At 37.0% G+C, this 25632-nt stretch overlaps 1 protein-coding gene across 5 annotated transcripts in view; it reads left to right on the top strand.

The window, feature by feature from the left end:
* The window catches only part of ANKS1B (ankyrin repeat and sterile alpha motif domain containing 1B), a 1053061-nt gene that overhangs the window by 166775 nt on the left and 860654 nt on the right, over positions 1–25632 (top strand). For all 5 annotated transcript variants that reach the window (XM_044384492.2, XM_044384493.2, XM_044384494.2 and 2 more), the window contains exons 4-6: positions 2766–3062; positions 22540–22615; positions 24309–24410. In XM_044384492.2, the coding sequence (XP_044240427.1) occupies positions 2766–3062; positions 22540–22615; positions 24309–24410 (475 nt within the window). The remainder of the gene's footprint in view (positions 1–2765; positions 3063–22539; positions 22616–24308; positions 24411–25632) is intronic.

Raw genomic sequence — 25632 nt, forward strand, 5'->3', positions numbered from 1 at the left:
ATGTATACAATCATGCCTTTTATAAAGGTACCACAGTTGTGGTCTTCCTGATGTGACAGTACAAGTATGTGTTGATCATGGATAAACTTTATGAATATATTCTCCTGAGTAAGTTTGGCGTGATTGAAATAATTTTTCTTGAGATCCGAACAATCTAATTGGTGTTAATAGAGAAAGTTTCAATTTTGCACTTACAATTGCCTCTGCAAAGGTAGAGATGTGTTTGAGGAATCATTATTTTGTAGTTAGCTCTTCTTTTTCTCAAAGAAGTGCTGTGTTTTGAAAATTGAATTTCCTTCCACCCAAGGGAAAATTTGATTTGGTCAGAAGGCATATTTCTATATCATATTGCTATGGTATAGAGTAACAGATTGATTTTCTTATCAGGCTTATAAAACTTAGCCAGACAAGAAAAATCAGGTAATCTACACCTGTATAGACCTGTATGTGGTCAGTCTCTGTGAGGAAGTAGACTGTAGCAACACATTCAAACTAAGAGCAAGAATGACTCCTTCCAAAATGATGGAAGAAACAGTGCCTTCAGCTGGATTCCCCATCTATCAGATCTTAATTTTTTTTTGATTGTCTCCAAGGAGTAAGTTTTTTTTCTGGGTTTGGCCTTCAAATGCACTCTTCTGATACTTTTATTTGGAAGGTAAGGTAGTAAGAAGTCTTTCATAGTGCTCATTAATTTTTTTTTTTTTTTTGGTCACTCCTCTCTTGAAGTTTTTAAATCTTCCCTCTGCTCTTAACTCTCTACTCTCAAAATCTGCATCCTTCAGCCAGAGCAAGTCTGAATTACTTTTGGGGACATTAAAATTTGTTTGGGTATGAACCCTACTTGTCCTTTTATGTGGTCAGAGTAGCTATCTGAGTAGCTTGTGCGTATTACAACTCAGTTGGTGTTCTTTTGGGCAAAATCTGTAGAAATTCTGCTTTCAGAACACTAATTTCCTGTTCTTCTCTGACAACATGGCAGTACTTGGCAGGCAGTGTGGTATAGGAGAAATGAGACAATGTATATAGTTTTTAGACATTCTCCAAATGACAGTAGTAATGGTTGTTATCATGAAAGATGGTATTAAGAGCAGTAACTTTGGGGGACACCTGGGTGCCTCAGTTGGTTAAGCATCTGCCTTCGGCTTAGGTCATGATTCCAGACTTCTGGGATAGAGCCCTGATCTATCTCGGGCTCCCTGATCAGTGGGGAGTCTGCGTCTCCCTTTCCTCCTGCTCCTTCTCTCTCTCTCTTTCCCTCTCTCTCTCTCTCTCTCTCACACACACACTCTCTCTCTTTCTCTCTCTCAAATAAATAAATAACATCTTAAAAAAAAAAAAAGAGCAGTGACTTTTGGTCTAGGCTACCTACGTTCAGATCCTGGCGCCAACACTCAGTGGCTATATATTTGAAGGCTAGTTATTTAACTGCTCAGTGCCTCAGTTCCTCATCTGTAAAGTGGCAATAATAGTATCTATTCTCAGAGTGAAGATTAAATGAGTACACATAAATGGGATGCAACTGTGCCTGGTACATAGTGTGAGCTCTGATGATGACTCTGATGATGGCAGCCTCTTTCTCTCTCAAACACTCATTCAGGATCATTGCATTTTTGTTACTAAAATTTCTTGTTTACATTTCTCCTGACTGATCCTTCTGCCTCCTGACATAGTCATATACAATCTACCTGTCCCATCTGCCCAAATTTACTGAAAGCGTCATCTGCCTTGTGATGGGGTTTGGTTTTCTCTGTTTTAACATTAAAATTTTTTTTAAATTCTGGTGTAGTTAACATACAGTATTATGTTTCAGGTGTACAATATAGTGATTCAGCAACTCCATGTATTACTCAGGGTTAATTAAGATAAGTGTACTCTTAATCGCCATCACCTATTTCACCCATCCCTCCACCCACTCCCCTCTGGGAACCATCTGTGTTCTCTATAGTTAAGAGTCTGTTTCTTGGTTTGTCTCTTTTTCTTTGTTCATTTCTTTGTTTCTTAAATTCCACGTATAAGTGAAATCATATGGTGTTTGTCTTTCTCTATCTTATTTCACTTAGCATTATGCTCTCTAGAGCCATCCAGGTACAGTTTTTATCTTGCTAAATTTCTAGGAAAATCTTGATTTTCAACTGAAACCTTATTAGGTGCATACGTAATACTGTGATACTCCTTGTAACTTGTCTGGCAGTGGGTTTAAGTCTGCTTCTCAATCCATAATTGTATTTCAAAAAGGTGTGATTTAATCTTAGGGCCAGTTTCTCTTTGTGAAAGAAGCAATGATTTGTACTTATATGGAAAATAAAAGAAAACTTAATTTGGGAAATCTTTCTGTAAATCTTCCATTATCAAGAATTTACCATCTCAACTGTCTTTTGGAAAGCCAGTCTGTTAAAAGTGGGTTATAATTGTTATTAATGTCTCTCATTAACAAATGTCATGGAGATGTGATGCACAGTACAGATAACACTGACCATCTGCGCCCAGCAGGGCCACTGACTAACATGGCTAAATCATTTATCACTCCCAGAAATTGGAATATATAAAGCAGGGGAAAATCTGATTTTTCCTATTGAAATGATTTAAAAATGTGATTTTTTTGGTACGATAAATGATAAATACTTTAACATATATTCTATTAGGCATACTTATTAAAATAGATTAATCTTAAACTTACACTTTCAAAGTATCTCTGGTTTTAAATTACTGTTTAGATTTTGATAATTGAATTTCTGAAAACTTGAATCATATCTTTGTCTTAACAGAACAATGAAAATGAAACTGCCCTGCACTGTGCAGCTCAATATGGACACTCAGAAGTAGTTGCTGTTCTTCTAGAAGAGCTCACCGATCCTACCATCAGGAACAGTAAGCTAGAAACACCTTTGGATCTGGCAGCCCTCTATGGACGACTTAGGGTAGTCAAAATGATCATCAGTGCACACCCTAACTTAATGAGCTGCAACACTAGAAAGCACACGCCACTCCACCTGGCTGCTCGCAATGGTCACAAAGCAGTCGTTCAGGTGCTGTTGGAAGCAGGAATGGATGTGAGCTGTCAAGTGAGTCTTCTTCTAGCTATGCTTTAGAAGTGATGATGCTCTTGCTTTGCTTTGAGATACAGATGTTAAAACATATGTAGAAATCTTTTCATTTTTTAATTAAATTGCCCACAAATATTTTTATAACTGTTAGGTTCAAGACACTGTGCCACACGCTGTTGGGAAATATGAAGAGATATAAGCCATAATTTCTAACCTCATTCTAATTTTAGCACTATACAAATGAAAAAATATTACTAGAAGGCTGTCGTGTGTGGTATCATTAGTAATTGTTCCTTTTCAGTGTCGGGCACACAACCTGACATACACTAGGAATCCAGTCAAAGTTGAATGAATGAAAGATCGAATCAAAATTCAGTTTAATACTTTTGAGTATGTATTTTGTGTTTAATATGTTGACACATTTAGAATCCATTTTTAACAGCCCTCCTGTGGGATTGAGAGCTACTATGTTCTAGTTAAGAGATGAGGAATCAGATTCAAAGAGTTAAGATTAAGTTGCCTAAGGATATATAGCTGATAAACCTAGAATATGAATTTATACTTACTGATTAAAGTCCAGGCCTCTTTATACAATAATGTACTGTCTATACATGATTAATGAAGGAAAAATCACCCTGCCTTGGTGACAGGGGCAATCAGAAGGAATTTTATTGGAGAGGTGTGATTTGAGTTGAACTTTGAAGTGTGAATAACATTTGGAAAGGTTTCTCCACAAGGAAGGGGCAACCTACTTTTTTATTTTTAAGGGTAACCTACATTTGTTATCTGTTTCAAGTTAACTCCAATTCCAAGGTTAGCTTTTTTTAAACTGGTTTTTCCTTTTATTACTGTTTCTTGTTTCCCAGGTCAGTGGCAACATTCTTATCTTCCAGAGATCCTTTTGGTTCCTGTCAAATTGTGTCCTTCTCTCTTGTGTATTAGTAAGCTATTGCTGTATAACAAACTATCTGAAACTTAATGGCTTAACACAGTAATACTTATTTAGCTCACAGTTATGTGGCTGGTGATTTAGTCTGAGCCTCACTGGGTTCTGTCTTGGCTACGTTCTTTCATGTGTCTGGGGTCAATTATAACTCAGTTGAATGGCTCTGCTGAAGAGATTGACTGGATGTTGTCTGGGATAATGGGTGAGGTTGCCATGTGTCTTTCATGATCCAGCAGGCCACCTTGGGCTTGTTTGCATGACATTGGTATGGTTCTATGTGCATGCATGTGTGAATAGGGAATAGGGAATAGGATTAGACAAAGTCTTGCGGTCTAGGCTGGGAGCAGGCATCTTGTCTTTTCTGCAGTGTTTGATTAGCCAACAGATCACAAAGGCATCCTAAATTCAAGGGTTGGGAAAACAGATTTTACCTCTTAATTAGAAGAGGGTGTGAATTGTTAAAGGGGTGTAAATACCCAGAGGGACCAAATGCGGCCAGTTTTACAACATTCCAAGTGCTGTTAGTGCTCAAAATTGTGGGGTTACTTTTCCTAGGAATTGTTTAGAGGTTGAATTTTGTTTCTCTTTTGTTTTCCACTGAAGTTTTAAAAATCTTAGGCATTCTCATCCTACATTTCAGGCTGGCACCCTAAAACAGACTTTTCATTGGAGCTTTGCCTGTATTATTTAGCTATTGGTATTTATAAAATCTTTTCTTAATTTTTTATTTATTCTACTTTGGCAGCCTTGAAAATAAACACAAGAATTTTTTTCTAGTCCTAGTCTTAAAAAAACCCCAATTTTCTCCTCAATTAAAATGAGATAGATACATATTTGCTATTGTAAATGACTCACAAAGTTATTGTCTTAAAGTGTGTTTAATGATAAGCTAGATGTTTATTGTCTGAATGTTGAATTTCTCTAATCTAGATTTACTGCTTTCATAACACTTCTGGCATTTTTTAAAAAAGATTTTATTTATTCATTTGAGAGAAAGAGAGAGCACAAGACTCAAGCAGATGTCCCACTGAGTAGGGAATGGGCACAGGCTTGATCCCAGGATTCCAGGATACTTCGGGAATATTTCTAAACTTGATGGCACAGAGTACTTCATAACTAAGGACTTCACTATGACTGAGATCAATAATTCACTTCATGTCCATGGCCAAGATCTTTGCATATTTTGTACTAGATGACATGGTCAGAAGAGAAAGAGTCTAGCTTCAATTTTATATATGTGTATGGTAGATCTTTTTTGTATAAAATACTACTCACTATAATTTATGCTTTTGGAGAATTAAGGATAAGCAAGATCTCTGCCCCAAATTTAGTGGAGGATACAAAAACTTGCAAGAATAATTCCTATATATGACATACTAAAATAAATAATAGGGCAAAGTGCTATGGAGGTATCAGTGAATAAAATACAGATTATAAGAGGGAGGAACTGAAGAGACATACAGTGATATTTGAAGAGGAGCTTGAAGGTCTTTAGGACTTTGAATTTAGATATAACTTAGCTTGCAGATATGCATTATTTGGCTAAGAATATTTTAAAATATTGAATTTGAATGCTTTTAGATGGGGTATATACCTTCCAAGATCCCAACCTCTCTCTACCTCTTTCTACCATCTTCTATCATTGCCATATTCGTTCCTTTAGATTTTCTACTTTGCCCCAATAATATTTGGGTTTGTTACTCATATATCAGATGAAAGGGGCAAAATATGTTCAGACCACTGCAGTGTTGTTGGTTGTTTCTTTTTTTGTGTGTTTTTTTTCTTTTGTTTTGTTTTAGAAGGGGAGAGAGGGAGGAGAGGGGCAGATGGGGGAGGAGAGAGAGAATCTCAAGGAGGCTCCATGTGGAGCCTGATGTGGGACTTGATCTCACTACCCTGAGATCACGACCTGAGCCGAATCAAGAGTCAGACACTTAACCAGCTGAGCCACCCAGGTGCCCCCAATGCAAAATTTTTTAATATTAAATTTAAAGTAGAAATTTGTTGATATTCTTACTGGATGAGAGTGAAGAATACCAGGCAGTAACCTTAAATTGTTTCAGTGACTTTAATATTCATTAAATTGTTGTAGTTAACCAGTTGGAAATTAGCAGTATTAAAAATAATCCCATTTGGTAAATTACAGCAATACATGTTTAGACTAATTACATTCAAATCATTATAAATAATTCTTTAAAATTTAGAGAGGACTTTAGAGGATCGTCTTTTTTTTTTTTTTTTTGTAATTGCAAATGTTTTAAAGTGCATTATTTGGGGTGCCTGGGTGGTGCAGTCTCATTAAGTGTCTGCCTTCGGCTCAGGGCGTGATCCCAGCATTCTGGGATCGAGCCCCACATCAGGCTCCTCCACTGGGAGCCTGCTTCTTTCTCTCCCACTCCGCCTGCTTGTGTTCCCTCTCTCGCTGGCTGTCTCTGTCAAATAAATAAATAAAATCTTTAAAAAAAAAGTGCAGTATTTATGTTAGTGTTTTCTGTATAAGTTTTGGTTTCTGCTTCATTTCTCTTTGAGCAGTTTTGAATTATAACATATATTTGAACTAGTGAGAAAAATAATTTAATTCCCGTTTAAGTGAATTTCATATTATATTTATGTATAAACCCTTTAGTCTTAAAGGATTTCTTGGTAAAGAGAATCCGTCATATTAAGATATTAAGAAAATGGGTTTTAATTGGCAAGATTCTCTTGAAATTAGCAATTATTTCTATGGATTTCAAACCTGATTTGGGTAAGTAGGTAGTGATGGTATCTTTTTATGCTAGTGCTTTAACTGTGTTTCTCGTAAGTTTTCTCTTATTAAAATTTAAAAAGTTAAAGTACTAGCAAAACATTAAGCCAGTTGGATTTTATTTGAATATTAAAGGAAATGAGAGTACAAGTTCCCATACTAGGAGCTGTTATTATGTAAAGCAGAGTAAGGTGCCATTTTTGTTCTCTTAAGTGCTTCTAGTGGCAGGAGAAATATGTGCTTAGATGGATACATTACATTTTAATAATCCATTCACTCCTTCTTCGCTAGATGATTATTTAAAATTTCTCCTTTCTTCCCAAAACTTTAACACTTTCCTCCCTGTTAGTGCTCTGTGATCATGACTTTGCTTTACTTCACTGAGAAAACAGAAGCAATCATGTATTTGTACCACTACATATGCCAGTGGATGTGTATCTGCTTTCCTTCCTGGTGCTTTAAATGAACTGTGGTTTATTCCTAAGGCTGACTCTTCCTCTACTTGTACACCTTATCCTCCCCTTAAAATACTATACATTTTCCCCTCTCAATTACACCACTGTCATAGGGACATAAAGTTGTAATAATCTTTCCCATCTTTTAAAAAGAACCTCTCTCTTGAACCCACATTTCCCTCTAGCTCTTGTTCCCTTTCTCTAATCCCCTTCATAACATGTTTAGAAAGAGTTGTTTTTACTCGTTATATCATATTTCTTTCCCTCATTCTCTCTTGAAACCACTCCAGCTCCCTCAGTCTCTTAAAAGTCTTTGTTTTTCCCTTTGGTGAAGGTGACTAATGGCTTCCATGTTGTTAGAGCCAACAGCTAATTCGATTTATCATCAGCATTGACAAAGTAGATCTCCTTCCACTTTGAAACACTTTTTTCTTTTGACATCTGAGTCACCATTGTCTCTCGCTTCTCTGCTCCTTCTTGGTCTTACTTCAGGTAGGGTAGAGTCTAAGATCTTGAATGCCTTCCATTCAGCTTTGCAGCTAGATAAATCTGTCAGGCCTCACAAACCTCTTATCCATAGGAGTTGCTCAAGAATTAAACCTTTCTGTTTTCTATTCTTTTTTGTAAAGTCATATCTCCCTGTCCTGAGCCAGCCTTTATTTCAGTAGATCTTTACATTGGAACTCTGTGAACTACTGTAGTAGTTAGCTATTGCCATTGCAACGATACTGCTGTGCAACAAGAAGAGAAATCTCAGTGGCATACAGTAATAAGCAATAGCATTTTTTTTTCTCGTTCACAGGTTTGTAGCATATGGGGATGCTCTACTTCATGCTGTAAGTTTGGTCTGCTCTGCTTTATGTATCTATTCTCTTTCTCCTGGGACTAGCCAAGGCCTTAAGTAAGCCCAACCAACTAAGCATATTTTGGGCCTCTGCTTTGTACCATGCAGATACTATACAATTCTTCAAGTAACTTACAAAGCCAAGTCCCAAATCAGGGGTTGGGGAAATACACTCCACCCATGTAAATGGAAGGAATTGCAGCCATATGACAAAGAACATATGAAAGGAGGGCAGAATAGTGTAATCTGTCTCATCCGCATGCCATGGTTAATTGTTCTCATCTTCCTGATTTCTAAGCATCAGTGTCCCAGGGCTTAGTACTTAACACCTCTTTTCTTCTCTGTCTATACTTGCTTCCTAGTTGACTTCATCCAATCCTTTGACTTCAGATGACATCTTTGACAACAACCAAGTTTATTTACTCATCTTAGGCCTTACCCTGAATTCTATATTAGGCACCTAATTGCCTACTGCACATATCTACTGGATGTCTGGTGAGCATCCAGACATTTCCAAAACTGAACATTTAGCCTCCATAACCCCTTCTCTCCAGATTTGCCCATCTTCCAATCTTTCCCATTTCAGCAAATGGCATTACCACCCTCCTGGTTGTTTAGTCGCCAAACTTCAGGATTTCTTTCATATTTTACATTTAGCCCCTCAGCAAATCCTATTGGCTTTGTGCTCAAAATATACCTAGAATTTCACTACTTTTCATCCCCTCCACTGTTACCACTGTAGCTTAAGTCCTGCACATCTCCTGCCTCCAATCTGGTTTCCCTGCTTTTTCCTTTGCCTCTGTATTAGTCTGCTCAGGTAACCATAACAAAATCCCATAGACTGGGCAGCTTAAACAACAGACATTTATTTTCTCACAGTTCTGGAGGCTGGAAAGTCTAAGATCAAGATTCTGGTAGGTTCTGTTCCTGGTGAGAGCTCTCTTCCTGGCTTGTAGATGACTATCTTCTTATTGGGTCCTCACATGGCCTTTTGTGCACAAACAGAATGAGAGAGAGAACTCCCTAGTGTGTCCAACTCTTAAAGGACACCAATCCCATGACATAGGTTTCTACCCTTATGACCTCATTTAACCTTAAATACTTCCATAAAGGCCCTATCTTCAAATAGAGTCACACTGGGGGTTAGAGTTTCAACATATGAATTTTGGGAGACGCAAATATTCAGTCCATACAGATTCCTTTCAATCTGTTTTCAACAAAGCAGCCATTAAACTAAACCAGATCATATCACTTTTCTGCTCAAAAAACCTCCAGTGGTTTTCCATCTAACTTGGAGCAAAAACCAGATTCCTCACAGTGGCTAACATGTGTCTTATACCATCTAGTTCCACTGTCTCTTTGAAACCACCTCTGACTACTCTGCCATTTTTTACTTAGCTTTAGCTATAATGGCCTCCATTGCTCTTGCTGGAACATACTAGGGCTTGAGGCCTTTGCTTTACTAACCCACATGACTTCCTCCTGTGCTTTCTTCAGGTGTCTGCTCAAATGTTACCTTGGTAGGGAAGCCTTCCCTGACCTATCTCACTCACCACCCCAGCAACTTTTTTTCCTTCCCTTGAACTGAAAACTCATCTTGCCTGTAAGGGCATCATATTCCCACCAACCATCTCAGGCCAGGCTATCAGGCACTATGCTACATGAATAAGAAAATTTGTTCCGTGAGGAGGAGTTAAGATGGTGGAGGAGTAGGGGACCCCTTTTTCAGCTGGTCCCCTGAGTTGAGTTGGATAGGTACCAGACCACCCCGAACATCCACAGAATCAGCATGAGACACAGGACGATACAGCTGGATCTCTACAAATGAACATCTCCAGCAATGAGTATTGAGGTACAAAGTGGGGAGCCATGAAACCGCGCACAGATATCGGAAGATAAACAGAAGGGGGAGGGAGCCGCTGTGTTTAGGGTGCCAGGAAGCAGTAGCCACCTGCACGGGGAGCGGGTGGACTCGCGGACCAGCACCTGCGAGAGAGCAGATTGAGACCGTGAGCCGGGGAACGCGTGCCACCAGACTGACGGAGCTCCGGAGTGCTCACTGGAACCAGACTGAGACCGGGAGCTCTGGGAGCGTGCGGGGGCGGCTGGCGGCTGGCGGTGTTAGAAACACAAAGGAAAGAGACGCGCCAGCCCTGGAAGTGAGGGCTGGGATGCCAGGTGTGGGGCGCACATCCTGGGACGCTGCAGGGTTGAGCAGCTCAGCACCAACAGAAACAGAGTTTAAGTGGCCTGAACATCAGTGGAGAACGGTCCACGATCCCTCCGTTCTGAGACAGAGGCTGAGATTTGGCCACTGCTGCTCTGACTCTCAGAAGAGGCACAGCAAACTGCCAGGGAAAGCCACCAGAGAACAAAAGCCTGGAAAGACCGGCTCACAGTGTGCCCATCCCCACCCCCCCTCGCAGGGGACACGGAGACTCTACCCAAACAGGGTTGTCCGAGTATCGGTGTGCAGGCCCCTCCCCCAGAAGGCAGGCTGAAAAATCAAGAAGCCCACATCCCTAAGATCCATATAAAACAAGTGCACAGGGCCTGGGTCCCGGTCAATAATTTGGGCTCTGGACAACCCCGCAACCTCTCCTCATCAGAATGACGAGAAGGAGAAATCCCCCCCAGCAAAGAAAAGACAATGAGTCTGTGGCCTCTGCCACAGAACTAATGGATATGGATGTAACCAAATTAACAGAAATGGAATTCAGAGTAACAATGGTCAGGATGATGTGTAGAATTGAAAAAAGTATTAATGAAAATGTTAATGAGAGTATAGAATCTCTAAGGGCAGAAATGAGAGCGAATCTGGCAGAAATTAAAAAATCTATGAGCCAAATGCTGTCAAAACTAGAGGCTTTGATGGCCAGGGTGAATGAGGCAGAAGAACGTATCAGTGAATTGGAGGATGGGTTAGTAGAAGAGAAAGCTAAAAGAGAATCTGCGCTCAAAAAAAATCCATTCTCAAGAATGTAGGTTATGGGAGATTACTGACTCAATGAAACATTCCAATATCAGAATCATCGGCATCCCCGAGGGGGTGGAGAAAAACAGAGGTCTAGAAGAGATATTTGAACAAATTGTAGCTGAAAGTTTCCTTAATCTAGCATCAAAGGAAACAAGCATTCGCGTCCAAGAGGCAGAGAGGACCCCTCCCAAGCTCAACCATGACAAATCTACGCCACGTCACGTCATAGTGCATTTTGCAAATATTAGATCCAAGGATACAGTATTGAAAGCGGCCAGGGCAAAGAAATTTCTCATGTACCAAGGCAAAGGTATCAGAATTATGTCAGACCTGTCTACACAGACCTGGAATGAGAGAAAGGGTTGGTGGGAGAGGGGGTATTTTTAAAGCTCTTTCAGAGAAAAACATGCAGCCAAGGATCCTTTATTCAACAAGGCTGTCATTCAGAATGGATGGGGAAATAAAGACCTTCCAGAATAGCCAGTCATTGACCAATTTCATAACCACGAAACCAGCCCTACAGGAGATATTAAGGGGGGTTCTATAAAAGTAAAAAGGCCCCAAGAGTGATACAGAACAGAAAGTCACAATCGATAGAAACAAAGACTTTACTGGCAACATGGCATCATTAAAATCATATCTCTCAATAATCAGTCTCAATGTAAATGGCCTAAATGCTCCCATAAAACACCACAAGGTTGCAGATTGGATAAAAAGACATGACCCATCCATTTGCTGTCTACAAGAGTCTCATTTTGAACCTAAAGATACATTCAGACTGAAAGTAAAGGGATGGAATACCATCTTTCATGCCAATGGACCTCAAAAGCAAGCTGGGGTAGCAATTCTCATATCAGACAGATTGGATATTAAACTAAAGACTATAGTTAGAGACACAGAAGGGCACTATATTTTTCTTAAAGCATGTATCCAACAAGTGGATATGACAGTTATAAATATATATGCCCCCAACAGGGGAGCAGCAAGATACACAAGCCAAATCTTAACCACAATAAAGAGACATATAGGTAAAAATACACTAATAGTAGGAGACCTCAACACTCCACTATCAGCAATAGACAGATCACCTAAGCAAGAAATCAGCAAAGAAACAAGAGCTTTGAATGCCGTACTTGACAAGTTGGACCTTATAGATATATATAGAACACTACACCCCAGAACCAAAGAATACTCATTCTATTCTAATGCCCATGGAATATTCTTAAGAATAGATCATATTCTGGGTCACAAAACAGGTCTCAACCGATACCAAAAGACGGAAATTATTCCCTGCATATTCAGGAATGACTCAAAAAAAAAAGGAAATCAAAAATCAATTTAAACAATTTATGGAGACCAACGAGAATGAAAACACAACGGTCCAAAACCTATGGGATACTGCAAAGGCAGTCCTAAGGGGAAATACATAGCCATCCAAGCCTCACTCAAAAGAATAGAAAAATCTAAAATGTAGTTTTTATATTCTCACCTCAAGAAGCTGGAACAGCAACAGAGGGACAGGCCTAATCCATGCATGAGGAAGCAGTTGACCAAGATGAGAGCAGAAATCAATGAATTAGAAACCAGAAGTACAGTAGAGCAGATCAACAGAACTAGAAGCTGATTCTTTGAGAGAATTAATAAAATTGACAGACCACTGGCAAGACTTATCCAAAAGAATGAAGAAAGGACCCAAATTAATAAAATTATGAATGAAAAAGGAGAGGTCATAACCAACACCAATGAAATTGGAAGGATTATTAGAAACTTTTATCAACAGCTTTATGCCAATAAATTAAGGAATCTGGAAGAGATGGAGGACTTCCTGGAAACCTATAAACTACCAAGACTGAAACAGGAAGAAATTGAGTTTTTAAACAGCCAATTAATTATGAAAAGATTGAATCAGTGATAAACAACCTTCCAAAAAACAAAACTCCAGGCCCGGATGGTTTTCCTGGGGAATTCTACCAAACATTCAAAGAAGAAATAATACCTATTCTCCTAAAGCTATTTCAAAAAATAGAAGGAAAGCTACCAAACTCATTCTATGAGGCCAGTATTACCTTGATCCCCAAACCAGCCAAAGACCCCATGAAAAAGGAGAATTACACACCAATTTCCCTAACGAATATGGATGCCAAAATCCTCAACAAGATCCTGTCTAATAGAATCCAACAGTACCTTAAAAGGATTATCCATCATGACCAAGTGGGATTCATCCCTGGCATGCAAGGGTGGTTCAACATTCGCAAATCAATATGTCATAGATTTTATCCAGAAAAAAAAATTCAAAAATCATATGATTCTCAATAGATGCAGAAAAAGCATTTGACAAAATACAGCATCCTTTCCGGATTAAAACCCTTCAGATTGTAGGGGTAGAGGGTACATTCCTCAATCTCATAAAAACCATCTATGAAAAGCCTACAGCAAATATCATTCTCAATGGGGAAAAGCTGGAAGCCTTTCCCTTGAGATCAGGAACACGACAAGGATGCCCACTCTCGCCACTATTATTCAACATAGTACTAGAAGTCCTTGCAACAGCAATCAGACAACAAAAAGGGATAAAAGGTATCCAAATCGGCAAAGAAGAAGTCAAACTGTCTCTCTTTGCAGATGAGATGATACTCTATGTGGAAAACCCAAAAGAATCCACTCCCAAGCTTTTAGAAGTTATAGAGCAATTCAGTAATGTGGTGGGATACAAAATCAATTCTCAGAAATCAGGTGCATTTCTATACACGAACAATGAGACTGAAGAAAGAGAAATTAGGGAATCCATCCCATTTACAATAGCACTAAAAACCATACGTTACCTTGGAATTAACTTAACCAGAGACGTAAAGGACCTATGTTCTAGAAACTATAAATCACTCTTGAAAGACATTGAGGAAGACACAAAAAGATGGAAAAATATTCCATGCTCATGGATCGGAAGAATTAACATAGTTAAAATGTCCATGCTACCCAGAGCAATCTACTCTTTCAATGCTATCCCAATAAAAATACCAATGACATTTTTCAAAGAACTGGAACAAATAGTCCTTAAATTTGAAGGGATGCAGAAAAGGCCTCAAATCACCAAGGAACTGTTGAAAAGGAAAAACAAAGCTGGGGGAATTACAATGCCAGATTTCGAGCTGTACTAGAAAGCTGTGATCACAAAGACACATGGTACTGGCACAAAAACAGACACATAGAGCAATGGAACAGGATAGAGAACCGAGAAATGGACCCTCGGCTCTTTGGGCAGCTAATATTTGATAAAGCAGGAAAAAACATCTGGTGGAGAAATGACAGTCTCTTCAGTAAATGGTGCTGGGAAAATTGGACAGCTACATGCAAAAGAATGAAACTTGACCACTCTCTCACACCATACACAAAGATAAACTCCAAATGGATGAAAGACCTTGATGTGAGACAGGAATCCATCAAAATCCTAGAGGAGAACGTAGGCAGCAACCTCTACGACATCGGCCAAAGCAACCTTTTTCATGACACATCTCCAAAGGCAAGATAAACAAAAGATAAAATGAACTTGTGGGACTTCATCAAGATAAAAAGCTTCTGCACAGCCAAGGAAACAGTCAAAAAAACTAAGAGGCAGCCCATGGAATGGGAGAATATATTTGCAAATGATGCTACAGATAAAGACTGGTATCCAGGATCTACAAAGAACTTCTCAAACTCGATACACGAGAAACAAATAAATCGTAAAATGGGCAGAAGATATGAACAGACACTTTTCCAATGAGGACATACAAATGGCTAATAGACACATGAAAAAATGTTCAAAATCATTAGCCATCAGGGAAATACAAATCAAAACCACACTAAGATACCACCTTACGCCAGTTAGAATGGCAAAAATTGACAAGGCAAAAAACAACAATTGTTGGAGAGGATGTGGAGAAAGGGGATCCCTCCTACATTGTTGGTGGGAATGCAAGTTGGTACAGCCACTCTGGAAAACAGTGTGGAGGTCCCTTAAAAAGTTAAAAATTGAGCTACCCTATGACCCAGCCATTGCACTACTGGGTATTTACCCCAAAGATACAGACGTAGTGAAGAGAGGGGCCATATGCACCCCAATGTTCATAGCAGCATTTTCCACAATAGCTAAATCGTGGAAGGAACTGAGATGCCGTTCAACAGATGACTGGATTAAGAAGTTGTGGTCCATATATACAATGGAATATTACTCAGCTATCAGAAAGAACAAGTTCTCAACATTTGCTGCAACATGGACGGCACTGGAGGAGATAATGCTAAGTGAAATAAGTCAAGCAGAGAAAGACAATTATCATATGATTTCTCTCATCTATGGAACATAAGAACTAGAAAGATCAGTAGGGGAAGAAAGGTAAAGAAAGGGGGGGTAATCAGAAGGGGGAATGAAGCATGAGAGACTGGACTCTGAGAAACAAGCTGAGGGCTTCAGAGGGGAGGGATAGGCTGGTGATGGGTAGTAAGGAGGGCACGTATTGCATGGTGCACTGGGTGTTATAGCAACTAATGAATCATCGAACTTTACATCAAAAACCAGGGATGTACTGTATGGTGACTAATATAATAAAAAAACATAAAAAAAAAAAAAGAAAATTTGTTCCCTGTCCTCATGGAGCTGAGTGGCTAGTAGGGAAAACAGGAAATAAAACCATAAACAAAAATTACAAATTGTGATAGTGCCATAAAGGAAATACACTGGTTGCTGTGATTTTTGAATGAAGGGATGGGGAGGTCTCTCTTAGGACGTGCCACTTAAATGGTGGTAGCCTCAGAGAAATGAGAGATAAGGTCATGAAAAGAGATGGGGTTTATAAGAAAAAGAATATATATAGAGAAAAGAATCTGAATAAAGAATACTCAGAATTTCTGGAAAAAGAAGTCTACAAGAAAGCAGTGGTAAGAGGGGTGCCAATATAGTACAGTAACATGTAATCAGTTCATTTGTTCACCATGTATTTATGGAGTGGCTGCTTTTTGCCAGTCATTGCCTACTATGTGCTAGAGAATATGGTAGTAACAAAATAGAAATTTTTCCTAGAGAAGGGAAGATATCTCTATAAATTGTGGAGTAAAGAAAAGTAAGATGTGGGATACGATCTTGAAGTCATAGAATGTTCACAGGAAATTTCTTTGGTTGGTTGTTTTATCGCTGGATTGTGGAAGAGTTTGTATTTTTATGGAGGGTGTAAGGATCCAGTGAAGAGACTGAAATTGAAGATGCAAGAGAAATGATGAAGGTATTTCATGACATTTAAGAAGAAGCAGGAAGTGATAAGAGCACAAGTAGAGGATTGGTTTTAAGGAGGAGAATGGATGCTTCCCTGAGACAGAAGTGAAGGAGGAAAGGATAGGTAAAGACAGAGGCTGGAAATCGCTAGTTGAATAGGAGGAGAGGTCTTCTTTTGAAGAGGAGGAATGTTATTTCTGAATTATTTGAAGACATATTTCTCTTATGCCATTTCCCCTCCAATCTAAACTTTCTTACAACTTTCAGCTGTTCTTCACATGATGTTTTCCTAAGTCTTTTGTCATTTGGGACCCTCTTTTCTGGGCACATTCCAATCTGTCAATGTTCCTGTAAAAGTTTATTACCTACAGTTGAACATAATACTCCAGCTATAGGCTAGCTAATGCAGGATACAAAAGAATGGTTGCCTCCCAGCTTGTTCAGAAATCATGTATTTGTTTATAAAGGCTAGGATGTTCTTACCTTTTATCCTAAGAGATGCCCATATGGCTAATTGGTACTAGCCATGATGCCTGGGGTTGTTACTGCTGAGTTAAATGCTATTCTAGTTGGTTTTTAAAAATCTCCATTGAGGTTATCTTTATTCACTGGCTCTTATTTGTTGTAATAGTTACGGGTCTTTATTCTCAAAGTTTTCATCTCCACTAGTACCTGTGCTGTATTTTCTCTAATGATCATCACCACAATCTTACTTTATATCTTGTCATCTTTGTTCTATCTGTTTTTTCCTTTAATAAAGAATTCGTCTTCCTTTATCTGGTCACTATCTTTTTCAAGTTCAGGAGGAATATGTTAGAGGTGTCAAATTCAGAAGGGGGATCCAGTGCAGCCAAGCTCTGACATTGCTACATCCCTTTTCTATCTGTTATTTTGACAATCTGGTGGAATACATAACCCAAGAAACCATTTTAAAGTACCTTGAAATTCTGGATAAAGTATAACAAAGATTTCTTTATATGCATGACTGAACTTCCACAGAAACCACAGAAAAACATAGGGCTAAACCAAAAAGGAAGTTAAAACCCAGGGCTTTAAACAGGGTCTCCCTCTTTCCTATCACTTGTCTTGTTTTTTTTCAGCTTTGATGCTACTGAGACTTGACTTTAATAGACATTTTTAACCAATAAGAGAATTTCTTTTGCTTTCATCAGCAGTTCAACTATTAATATTACCGTGTATATCATTTCATTTCTTCTCTCTCAGCTGTTTTCATTATAACTTGGGTTCAGAGGTGCTTTTTTCCTTAGCGGTGCTGAGATATGAGTGCTTCATATCTCATTACTGATAAATTTTGAAGTGTTACTGTATTATCAGCTGCGTAACTGTTTTGTCTATCTTTGAAATTATCTTTATTTTAAATGATTAATTAAAAAAATGGAGAAGTTTGATCCATGAGAAAAGCAGGACCAAAATCCTGGGGGCTGAGGGGATTTGGGTTCACCTATTTTAGTGTTATTTCTTTGTATACATTCAATTTGCTTGTTGAATATTTTGGACTAAATATTATTTTATGAGAATACAGTGTTTCAAGATTTGGCCAGTGATGGATTATGGACTTGGGGTAGAGACCTGAGATGAAAAGAAGGGTACTAATTTGAATGAAGATAGTAGACAGACTCAAGGTAGGGTGTAATAAATTGGAGGATATTTTGGAGTTAACCTGTATTTTGATAAGGAGAAGTCCATAGATTTGACATTTAAATTCTTTAAATTCTGTACTATTTATGATAATACTGTGATAGCAAGAAATGGTTCCTGATACCACTGTTTACCTTAAATTTATGAGAACAATCCATTCCATCCTCATGTTCTCTTACTAATAAGCTAATTACATCCACCAGGCTAAAAATACGTTTATCATCTGCTAACCTTTTCTAGTTTTATTTAAGGATCCAGTGTCTCCTTATCTACTGTATAAAAATTCTAGCTCTATTTAACATAACCTTTTTTTCTTCGAATAACGTAAAGGAGATTATCTATGTATACACACACACACACACACAAAATACATACTTACATATATATATAATTTAAAAATATTAACATCATTGAAGTTTTTAAAAAATAGGCTTTCTAATTGTTTTTTTAGCAGCAATAATGACAGTATTTTTCATTTTATAAGTTAATAAAATACTTTTTGAGTCTTATTTGTTGTTTATCTTGTTTAACCCTCCCAATAACCCTACCAAGCTTTTAATGTTTTCTTTATTTACAAGGATATATGAATTTTCAGAGATATGAAACAAAGTTGTATAGCAACTGAAAGCCAAACTCCTGCTGGGACCCAGGTCTTCTACATCTGTTTCCTCTAGAATTGTTTATTTATGGTGAAGAGTATATAATTTCATTTCCTAGAATAGTCCATTTCAGTGTCTAAGGTGCCCACTCTTTTGTATCAGAGTATCTAGGAAACCAAATTAGTACAAAAAAGTAAACATTATTGGTATATTTTAAAATAGTGTGTTTAGACTTAGCCTTCTCTTAATCATTCTCTTTATTTAACATTACTTTTTGTACCTCAGGTCCTTCTTCCTTAATTAAATCTAATGGAAGTTTTTTCAGTAAGGATTTGTAGTAAACACTTATTATTTAGTCTGTCTGAAAATGTTTTTATTTCGCTTTCATTCTTAGAAGATAGTTTGGCTGGATATAGAATGGTAGATTGGTGTTATTTTCTTTTGACACATGAAGGTATTTTCTTCTGGCTTTATTGTTTTTGTTGAGAAGTCAGCTGTTGATCTAATTATTAATTATTTTTAGACAATTAGTTTTTTTCTCTTGGGATGCTTTAAAGATAGTCTCTTTCTCTTAGGTGTTCTGTAGTTTCACTGTTATATGTTCACAATGTATTCTTCTCACTTATCTTGCCGGTATTACTAGAATTGAGTATTAGTATCTCATCAGTCTGGGAAAGTTTTTAGCCATTGGATTACTTATCTCCATTCTCTCCTTCTAGAACTCTGATTAGACATATGTTGAGTCTTATCTGTTCTGTCTTTCACATTTTCCATGTCTTGTTTCTTTAAATTGCATTATGTACTTAAAAAAACTCCACCATCTAGTTCAATACTTGCTTTTCTAGCTCTATCTTATCTGTTATTAAGCCTTTCCATTTAAAATACTACGTTTCCCATTTCTAGAGGTGCTGTCTAGTTCATTTTCAAATCTGGCCAATTTTGATTCTCCTCTTCTTTAGTTGTATTTGATACTCTCTTTTTGTTCTTTCATCTTATTGATCATATGTATATATGTATTTTATATTCTGTAGCTGATCATCATATGACATGTGAAGTTTTAATAGGTTTTATTCTTGTTTGTTTCTATGAATTCTTTCTCATGGCTTATTTTCTTTCATGTTCAGTGATTTCTGATTTTAAATTTGTGTTTCTTAGAGCTTGATCTGTTAGAATTCTTAGAGGCCCAAGTTTAAAGTGTATTTTTTTCCACAGGGATTTAGATCTGCTTCCTCTAAGCATTATATTTGCCTTGATACTACAAACCCAACATCACTTCCTTCTACATTTTTGGCTCAGGAAGTGAGGGTTGGGGGGGGGAGCACAGAGATTGTGTAATTTTGGCCCCAAGATTGTGTGAAGGCAGAACTATGGTTAGAAAATTTTAAGGAGGTTGTTATTTCTGCTACTCTACTCCACTTAGAACTAAGATCTAGATAGACATTTTTAATTTCTCCCTCTGTGCAACACATTTAATTTTTATTTATTTAATTAGTTTTTTTAGTTTTTATTGTTATTATTTATTTTTTACTGAGGATGTTTTTGGGAGTTTTAGATTTTTTTTGAAGTAATGTCTATGCCCATCATGGGGCTAGAACTCGTGACCGAAGATCAAGAGTCACATGCTGTACCTACTGAGCCAGCCAGGTGCCCCTAGGAGTTTTAGATTTTTGCAGGGGTCTTGATCTATCTTCTCAGATTTCTTGGGCTTCTTTGTCTCCTTTCCTTCTCCCACTTTCTCCTTGAGTAGCTGGCTCAAGCCCAGGCATTAGTCTGCTGGGATTGGCAGATTCCCTGGAACAGTTTCCTAAACCCTAAACCCTGGGTTCATAGATTCTGTCCCCACTTCCCTCCCCTAGGCTCTGAGGAATTCTATTATTTTTCCTTTTCATCTTTGTATTTAAAACATTGTTAAGTTTTTCAGAATGTTTAAGGTATGCTATCCCAGGAAGTTTTTCTAACATATAGTCAAAAATTTTTTAAGACTGGAAGGAAATCAAATTAGTAATCAGAAAGTTGGTTGAAAAACACAATGAGAGTAAAAAAATTAGATTATTTCAAGGGATATTTTTCAGAGAATAAAGAAAATAAAGTATTTGTGCCCCATGTTGAGATTATTTTTTTAAGAAGCTGAATAAGTTTCACAGTGTATTTTCCCTTCTGCACAATGCTATCTATTTATAAATTATTATTTTTATTTCCATTTTTTTTTTAAGATTTATCCATCCATTCTAGTGAGGGGGGAGTGGCAGAGGGAGAGAGAATCTCAAGCAGACTCTGCATGGATCATGGAGTCCAATGCAGGGATGGATCTCATAACCCTGAGATCACCACCTGAGCTGAAACCAAGAGTCCAATTCTCAACTGACTGCACCACCCAGGTGTCCCTTATTTCCATTTTTATTAGTGTCTATACATATTATGACAGTCAAATTATAAGTCAAATACATTTCAGCCATGCCTTCTTTGAAGATAAATTTAGATCACATTGATCCTCAGTCTCCTTAATAATGCAATTATAAAACATTTTAAACTGGGTTAATTATACAATAGGATTTTACTGGTTAACAAAGTTTTTACATTATATATTATGTTATTTTTACTTTGAATTGAGAATTGAATCCCACAGTAAGATCAGATTTAGTAAAAGGGGACAATTGCTATAATAACACTCTTCAATGTAACACGCACATGCACACGTACTGAGGACCTAGACATTTATTAAATTCTTTAGAGAAAAAGAAAAAAGTGAAAGAAACACCTGCTGTTTGTATAGCTCAGAAAACTGCTGCTTTGAAATTTCCCTTGATCCTTTTCAATCTCTCCCTGCATTATTCACAAATTCTTCCTTTCCATGCCATTTTCCTCCCCCTGTTTACCTTTTGCCCTCAAAACAGTTCTTAAATGTCTACATTTTCAAGGTACTTTAGTAGGCATTAGGGATACAATGATGAAAAAAAGAGATATGGTCTACATTTACACTAAACTTAGAGTTTGTTAAGAGAAATAGACAATCACAAAACATAATGTAGTATAAGTGCTATGATGAGGAAAAAATAGATTGATGTGGAATATACAGGAAAAGCACTAGACCTAGGGGCTAGCAATATCTTCTTAAATGAAATTATATTCAAGCTGAGATTTGACATATAGATCAGTGGTTCTCAAAGTATGCTCCTAGACAGACCCTCAGTATCACCTGGGAATTTGGTAGAAATGGCAAGTCTTGGGCCTATCACAGGCTGCTGAATCAGAAACTGGGAGTAGGACCCAGAAGTCTGGCTTTTGACAAGCTCTCTAAGGAATTCCAATTCATGCTGAAGATTGAGAACTAGTGGATGGGTGATAGTGAGATAGAGGGCTAGGGTTCTATCCCACCAGGCAGAGGGACTTCTGAGATCTCTAGCAACTGAGACTAATGTGAGAAAGTTCAGTACGCATGAAGCATAGGGTATAAAATCTGGAGGAGAGCTGGGGTGGACAGGAGAAAGTGTGGAAATGAGAGCAGGGAGAAGATCATCTGGGTTTTATAAACCATATTAAATTGTTTAGATTTCATTTATCATAAATATTACTTTGTACATCTGTTTCCTCAAATAGAATGTCAATATACAAGGGTCAGCATCATATTTCTATGCCTCAGAACACCCCTCAACTATTGTTGGCATATAATTGGTGTCTAATAAATGCATGCAATGTGTGAATTGGGTGAAGTAAGTGGATACTCACAAAAACCTCATGAGGTAGGCATTACTGCCTATTTTACACCTGAGAACGACTGAGGCTAAGAGAAGGTTATATAACAAGGTCAAATGGCTATTCAGAAGCAGAGGTGTTTTACAAATCCAAGCATTTGGATTTTGTTCTTAGAATCTCTTCTTTATTCCATAGTACCTTTCTGTCAGGGAGTGCTGAGATTACAGAGAATAGGTACGGATATATAAAAATCACAATTTTTTTTTTTTAACTTGTAAGCATTCCTAATTCAACTGTGCTTCTTTCTCTTTTTCCTTTTCTTCTTTTTTTCCAGACAGAGAAGGGGAGTGCACTTCATGAAGCAGCGTTATTTGGAAAGGTGGATGTTGTGAGAGTTCTGTTAGAAACAGGTAACTATCGTGATTCTCCATGGAGCTTATGCTGCCAAATACAATTTCTGTTTCAGGAGTAGACAAAGGGAAATGTCACATTTTTTTTCATAATCACCCTTACTTTTTACCTTTACCTCATATTGCAAAAGTGTATTCATATCATGTAGAATTGAGCCTCAGTGTTTAGATAAAATTGATATAAATATACACCTTCCTTCACTCCATAGATGTGTCAGTAAAAAGCTCTTAGAAATTACAATTGTATATATTTAAATCACATTGAAATATATTAAAGAAACTACCGGAAGGAAAAGGAATTCTCTGCCTTGTGCAAGAGGGAAGAACTGATCCTTATGAAGCTATGACAATTGCTTGGTTTATGAAAGAACATAGTATTTCCTCAGGTTATTATATTGGGAACTACGGTAAACAGAAATTAGAGTTCTGTATCCTTAAGGTAAATTCACCTTGTTACTTCCTCAACTGAGTAGCTATTGTTTGTAAGCAGCAGTGATTTAAAGGGAATCTTTTAGAGGGAATGCTTTGAAGGAACAACAAAGTAGGCTTATTTGTCTTCATATGTATATTCTGAATGAAATGAAATAAAATTGAAACTGAGATTGGATTTTTTAGGATCAAAAAGCATGGGTACAAATTCATACTTGGAAACAATTGATGTGAGTCTTTTGTGTTACGGACTCCATTTAGTGTATTTATTTTCCATTGTAAAAAAAATGAAAAACATTGGCAGACTATTGCATTTTGATTATAATTATATAAAGTTAAAATTTCATGTACATTTAATTTTGACATGTAGCAGAGATATAATGTCTTATAGGCAACTAATTACATATGTGCTGGTCACACATTTCTATACAAATTTAAGCAAATACTTAATTATCTTTTTACAATGAACTAACGTTTGAGGCCAGAATCTGAAAACTGGCTGTGTTTGCAGGTAGATGTTTGGAAAGTTTTTACACTTTTTTGGGGCAGTGAAAGCTATTTGCTACATTGAAATGCGTTCTTTAGTACAATAAGTATTTTTAGAATTAAAATAATTCCAAAGATGTCTTAGTTTAGAAACTTGAAGAAGTGTGCTCACCAGGTAGAGATTGAGTATTATTTACATTGAATATAATCTTGCATAATAAGTAAATATGAGATATTTGACTTTGTAGCTGGACAAATAGTATTTGGACAGTAGTTCAAAATAATCATCCTTTTTCAACTTTTGTGAATACTCAAGTGTTTGCAGAGTGATACGTTATTATTTAAAAATTTTACCATATTTTACAGAATATATATATCACAGAACCATGATTATACTTTAAGAATTGACATTCTAAATCAGTAATATTTTTCAGCTTGTTAGTGTATCATTTAACTAGCTGTAGCCCCAACTAGTAGCCTTTTAATAAAAAACAATCTTAATGATTGAGTCATTGCCCTTGAAAACTGAATTCATTATCAAGAATGTTCCTAATCTTTGGTAGCAGTAGACCCCCAGCTTCTTTCTTATTAAAAGTGTGTGTGTGTGTGTGTCTGTGTGTCTGTGTGTATGTGTGCGTCTGTCTAGGATTTAATTTTTTAAAAAATCACTTTCAGTGCTTGATCTGTATATGTTTGATATTAGAGCGTTATATATTAACAGTATCTTCTGATGACACTTCAATGGTGAATATTTAGTGGGTTTTTCTTTTTCTTTCAGGAATTGATGCCAACATAAAGGATAGCTTAGGTAGAACTGTCTTAGACATTCTGAAAGAACATCCATCTCAGAAATCTCTCCAGATTGCAACACTCTTACAAGGTAAACAATATTGAATGATGGATGAGTTTGTTAAGATTAAATTAAATCTACCATTGTTTCCTTTTGAAGGTTTTGAGTTAATGTTTACTTTTGAGTGAACTTATTATTTACATTTTTTTGGGTAGACTTTAAATAGTAATTTTTAATGTTTCATTTCTGTTTTCAACTAATGAGTATTTTCACTTGATATTAAAAAAATTTTTAAATGTATATAGTAAATATGTAGTTATGAACTTGAAGGTAATAAGACTATAAAGTGATTATCTTACATTTGAATAATGCTTTAAGAGTTTTCAGGAATTTTCTATTATTTTGTGTGATTTCTGTAACTTTGAGGTAGGTGAATCTGATATCATTATTTTCCTTTTTGCATATGAGGGAAACTGAAGCTCCGAGAGGCTGACTTGCTCAAACTCATATATCTTATTTTAGGTGGTAGACCTGGTACATAAATGCTGGGTTAACAACAACAACAAATTATACTTAGCTAGAAGAATACAGATTATTTCTTCCTTAATCCAGTAGTACAAGATAATTCAGTCTTGCAAGCCTTTGTTTTTTTGGTAAAGATCACTTAAATACCTGTGTAATTAGGTGCAGACATTTGGTCTACTGAAGGTTTGGGACCCATTTAGGGTACTAATTTTTCATTTGCAGGATTATATACTCCCCCGTTTGATGTAAAAATTTTAATGAAAATTTAGATTTAAATACTTTCCCTTTTTGCTTCATGATTAGGCCTGACATGTAGTATGTTCTCTTAAAAATCCAGACACTTGTTCTCTCCTTTCCAGGTAGCTTCTACACTGGTCAGCAGTGATTATCCCCTAATTATTGCAGATGGGCGACAAGTGTAATAGGGAAGGGAGGCGGGATGGTTTCCTTGGATATTAGTTGGGAAGCTGAAGAACAGCTTTGTCCTGCAGGAGAGAAATGAATTAAAACCAAGTCTGTCAGGTGATGCATAGAAACAGGAGTCAACAAAAGCCAAAGAGGGGTAAAAAGAATAAATGAGCTACAGGAGATCATTCATGCTCTCTTCTGTCTTTATTTTCAAAACCTCTCAGGAAACTGAAGTTCAGTCCCCTGCAATTTTCTTGTTAATAAATAAGTTAATTGCAGTCAAGTGCATATAGAGATAATTCAGAGAATACAAGAGTAGTTCTTCATATTCAAATTAAAATCAAGTTGAATGAAAACTAAAAAAAAAAAGTGGTATACA

This window comes from Ursus arctos, unplaced genomic scaffold (assembly GCF_023065955.2).
Source record: "Ursus arctos isolate Adak ecotype North America unplaced genomic scaffold, UrsArc2.0 scaffold_21, whole genome shotgun sequence".
Lineage (NCBI taxonomy): Eukaryota > Metazoa > Chordata > Mammalia > Carnivora > Ursidae > Ursus > Ursus arctos.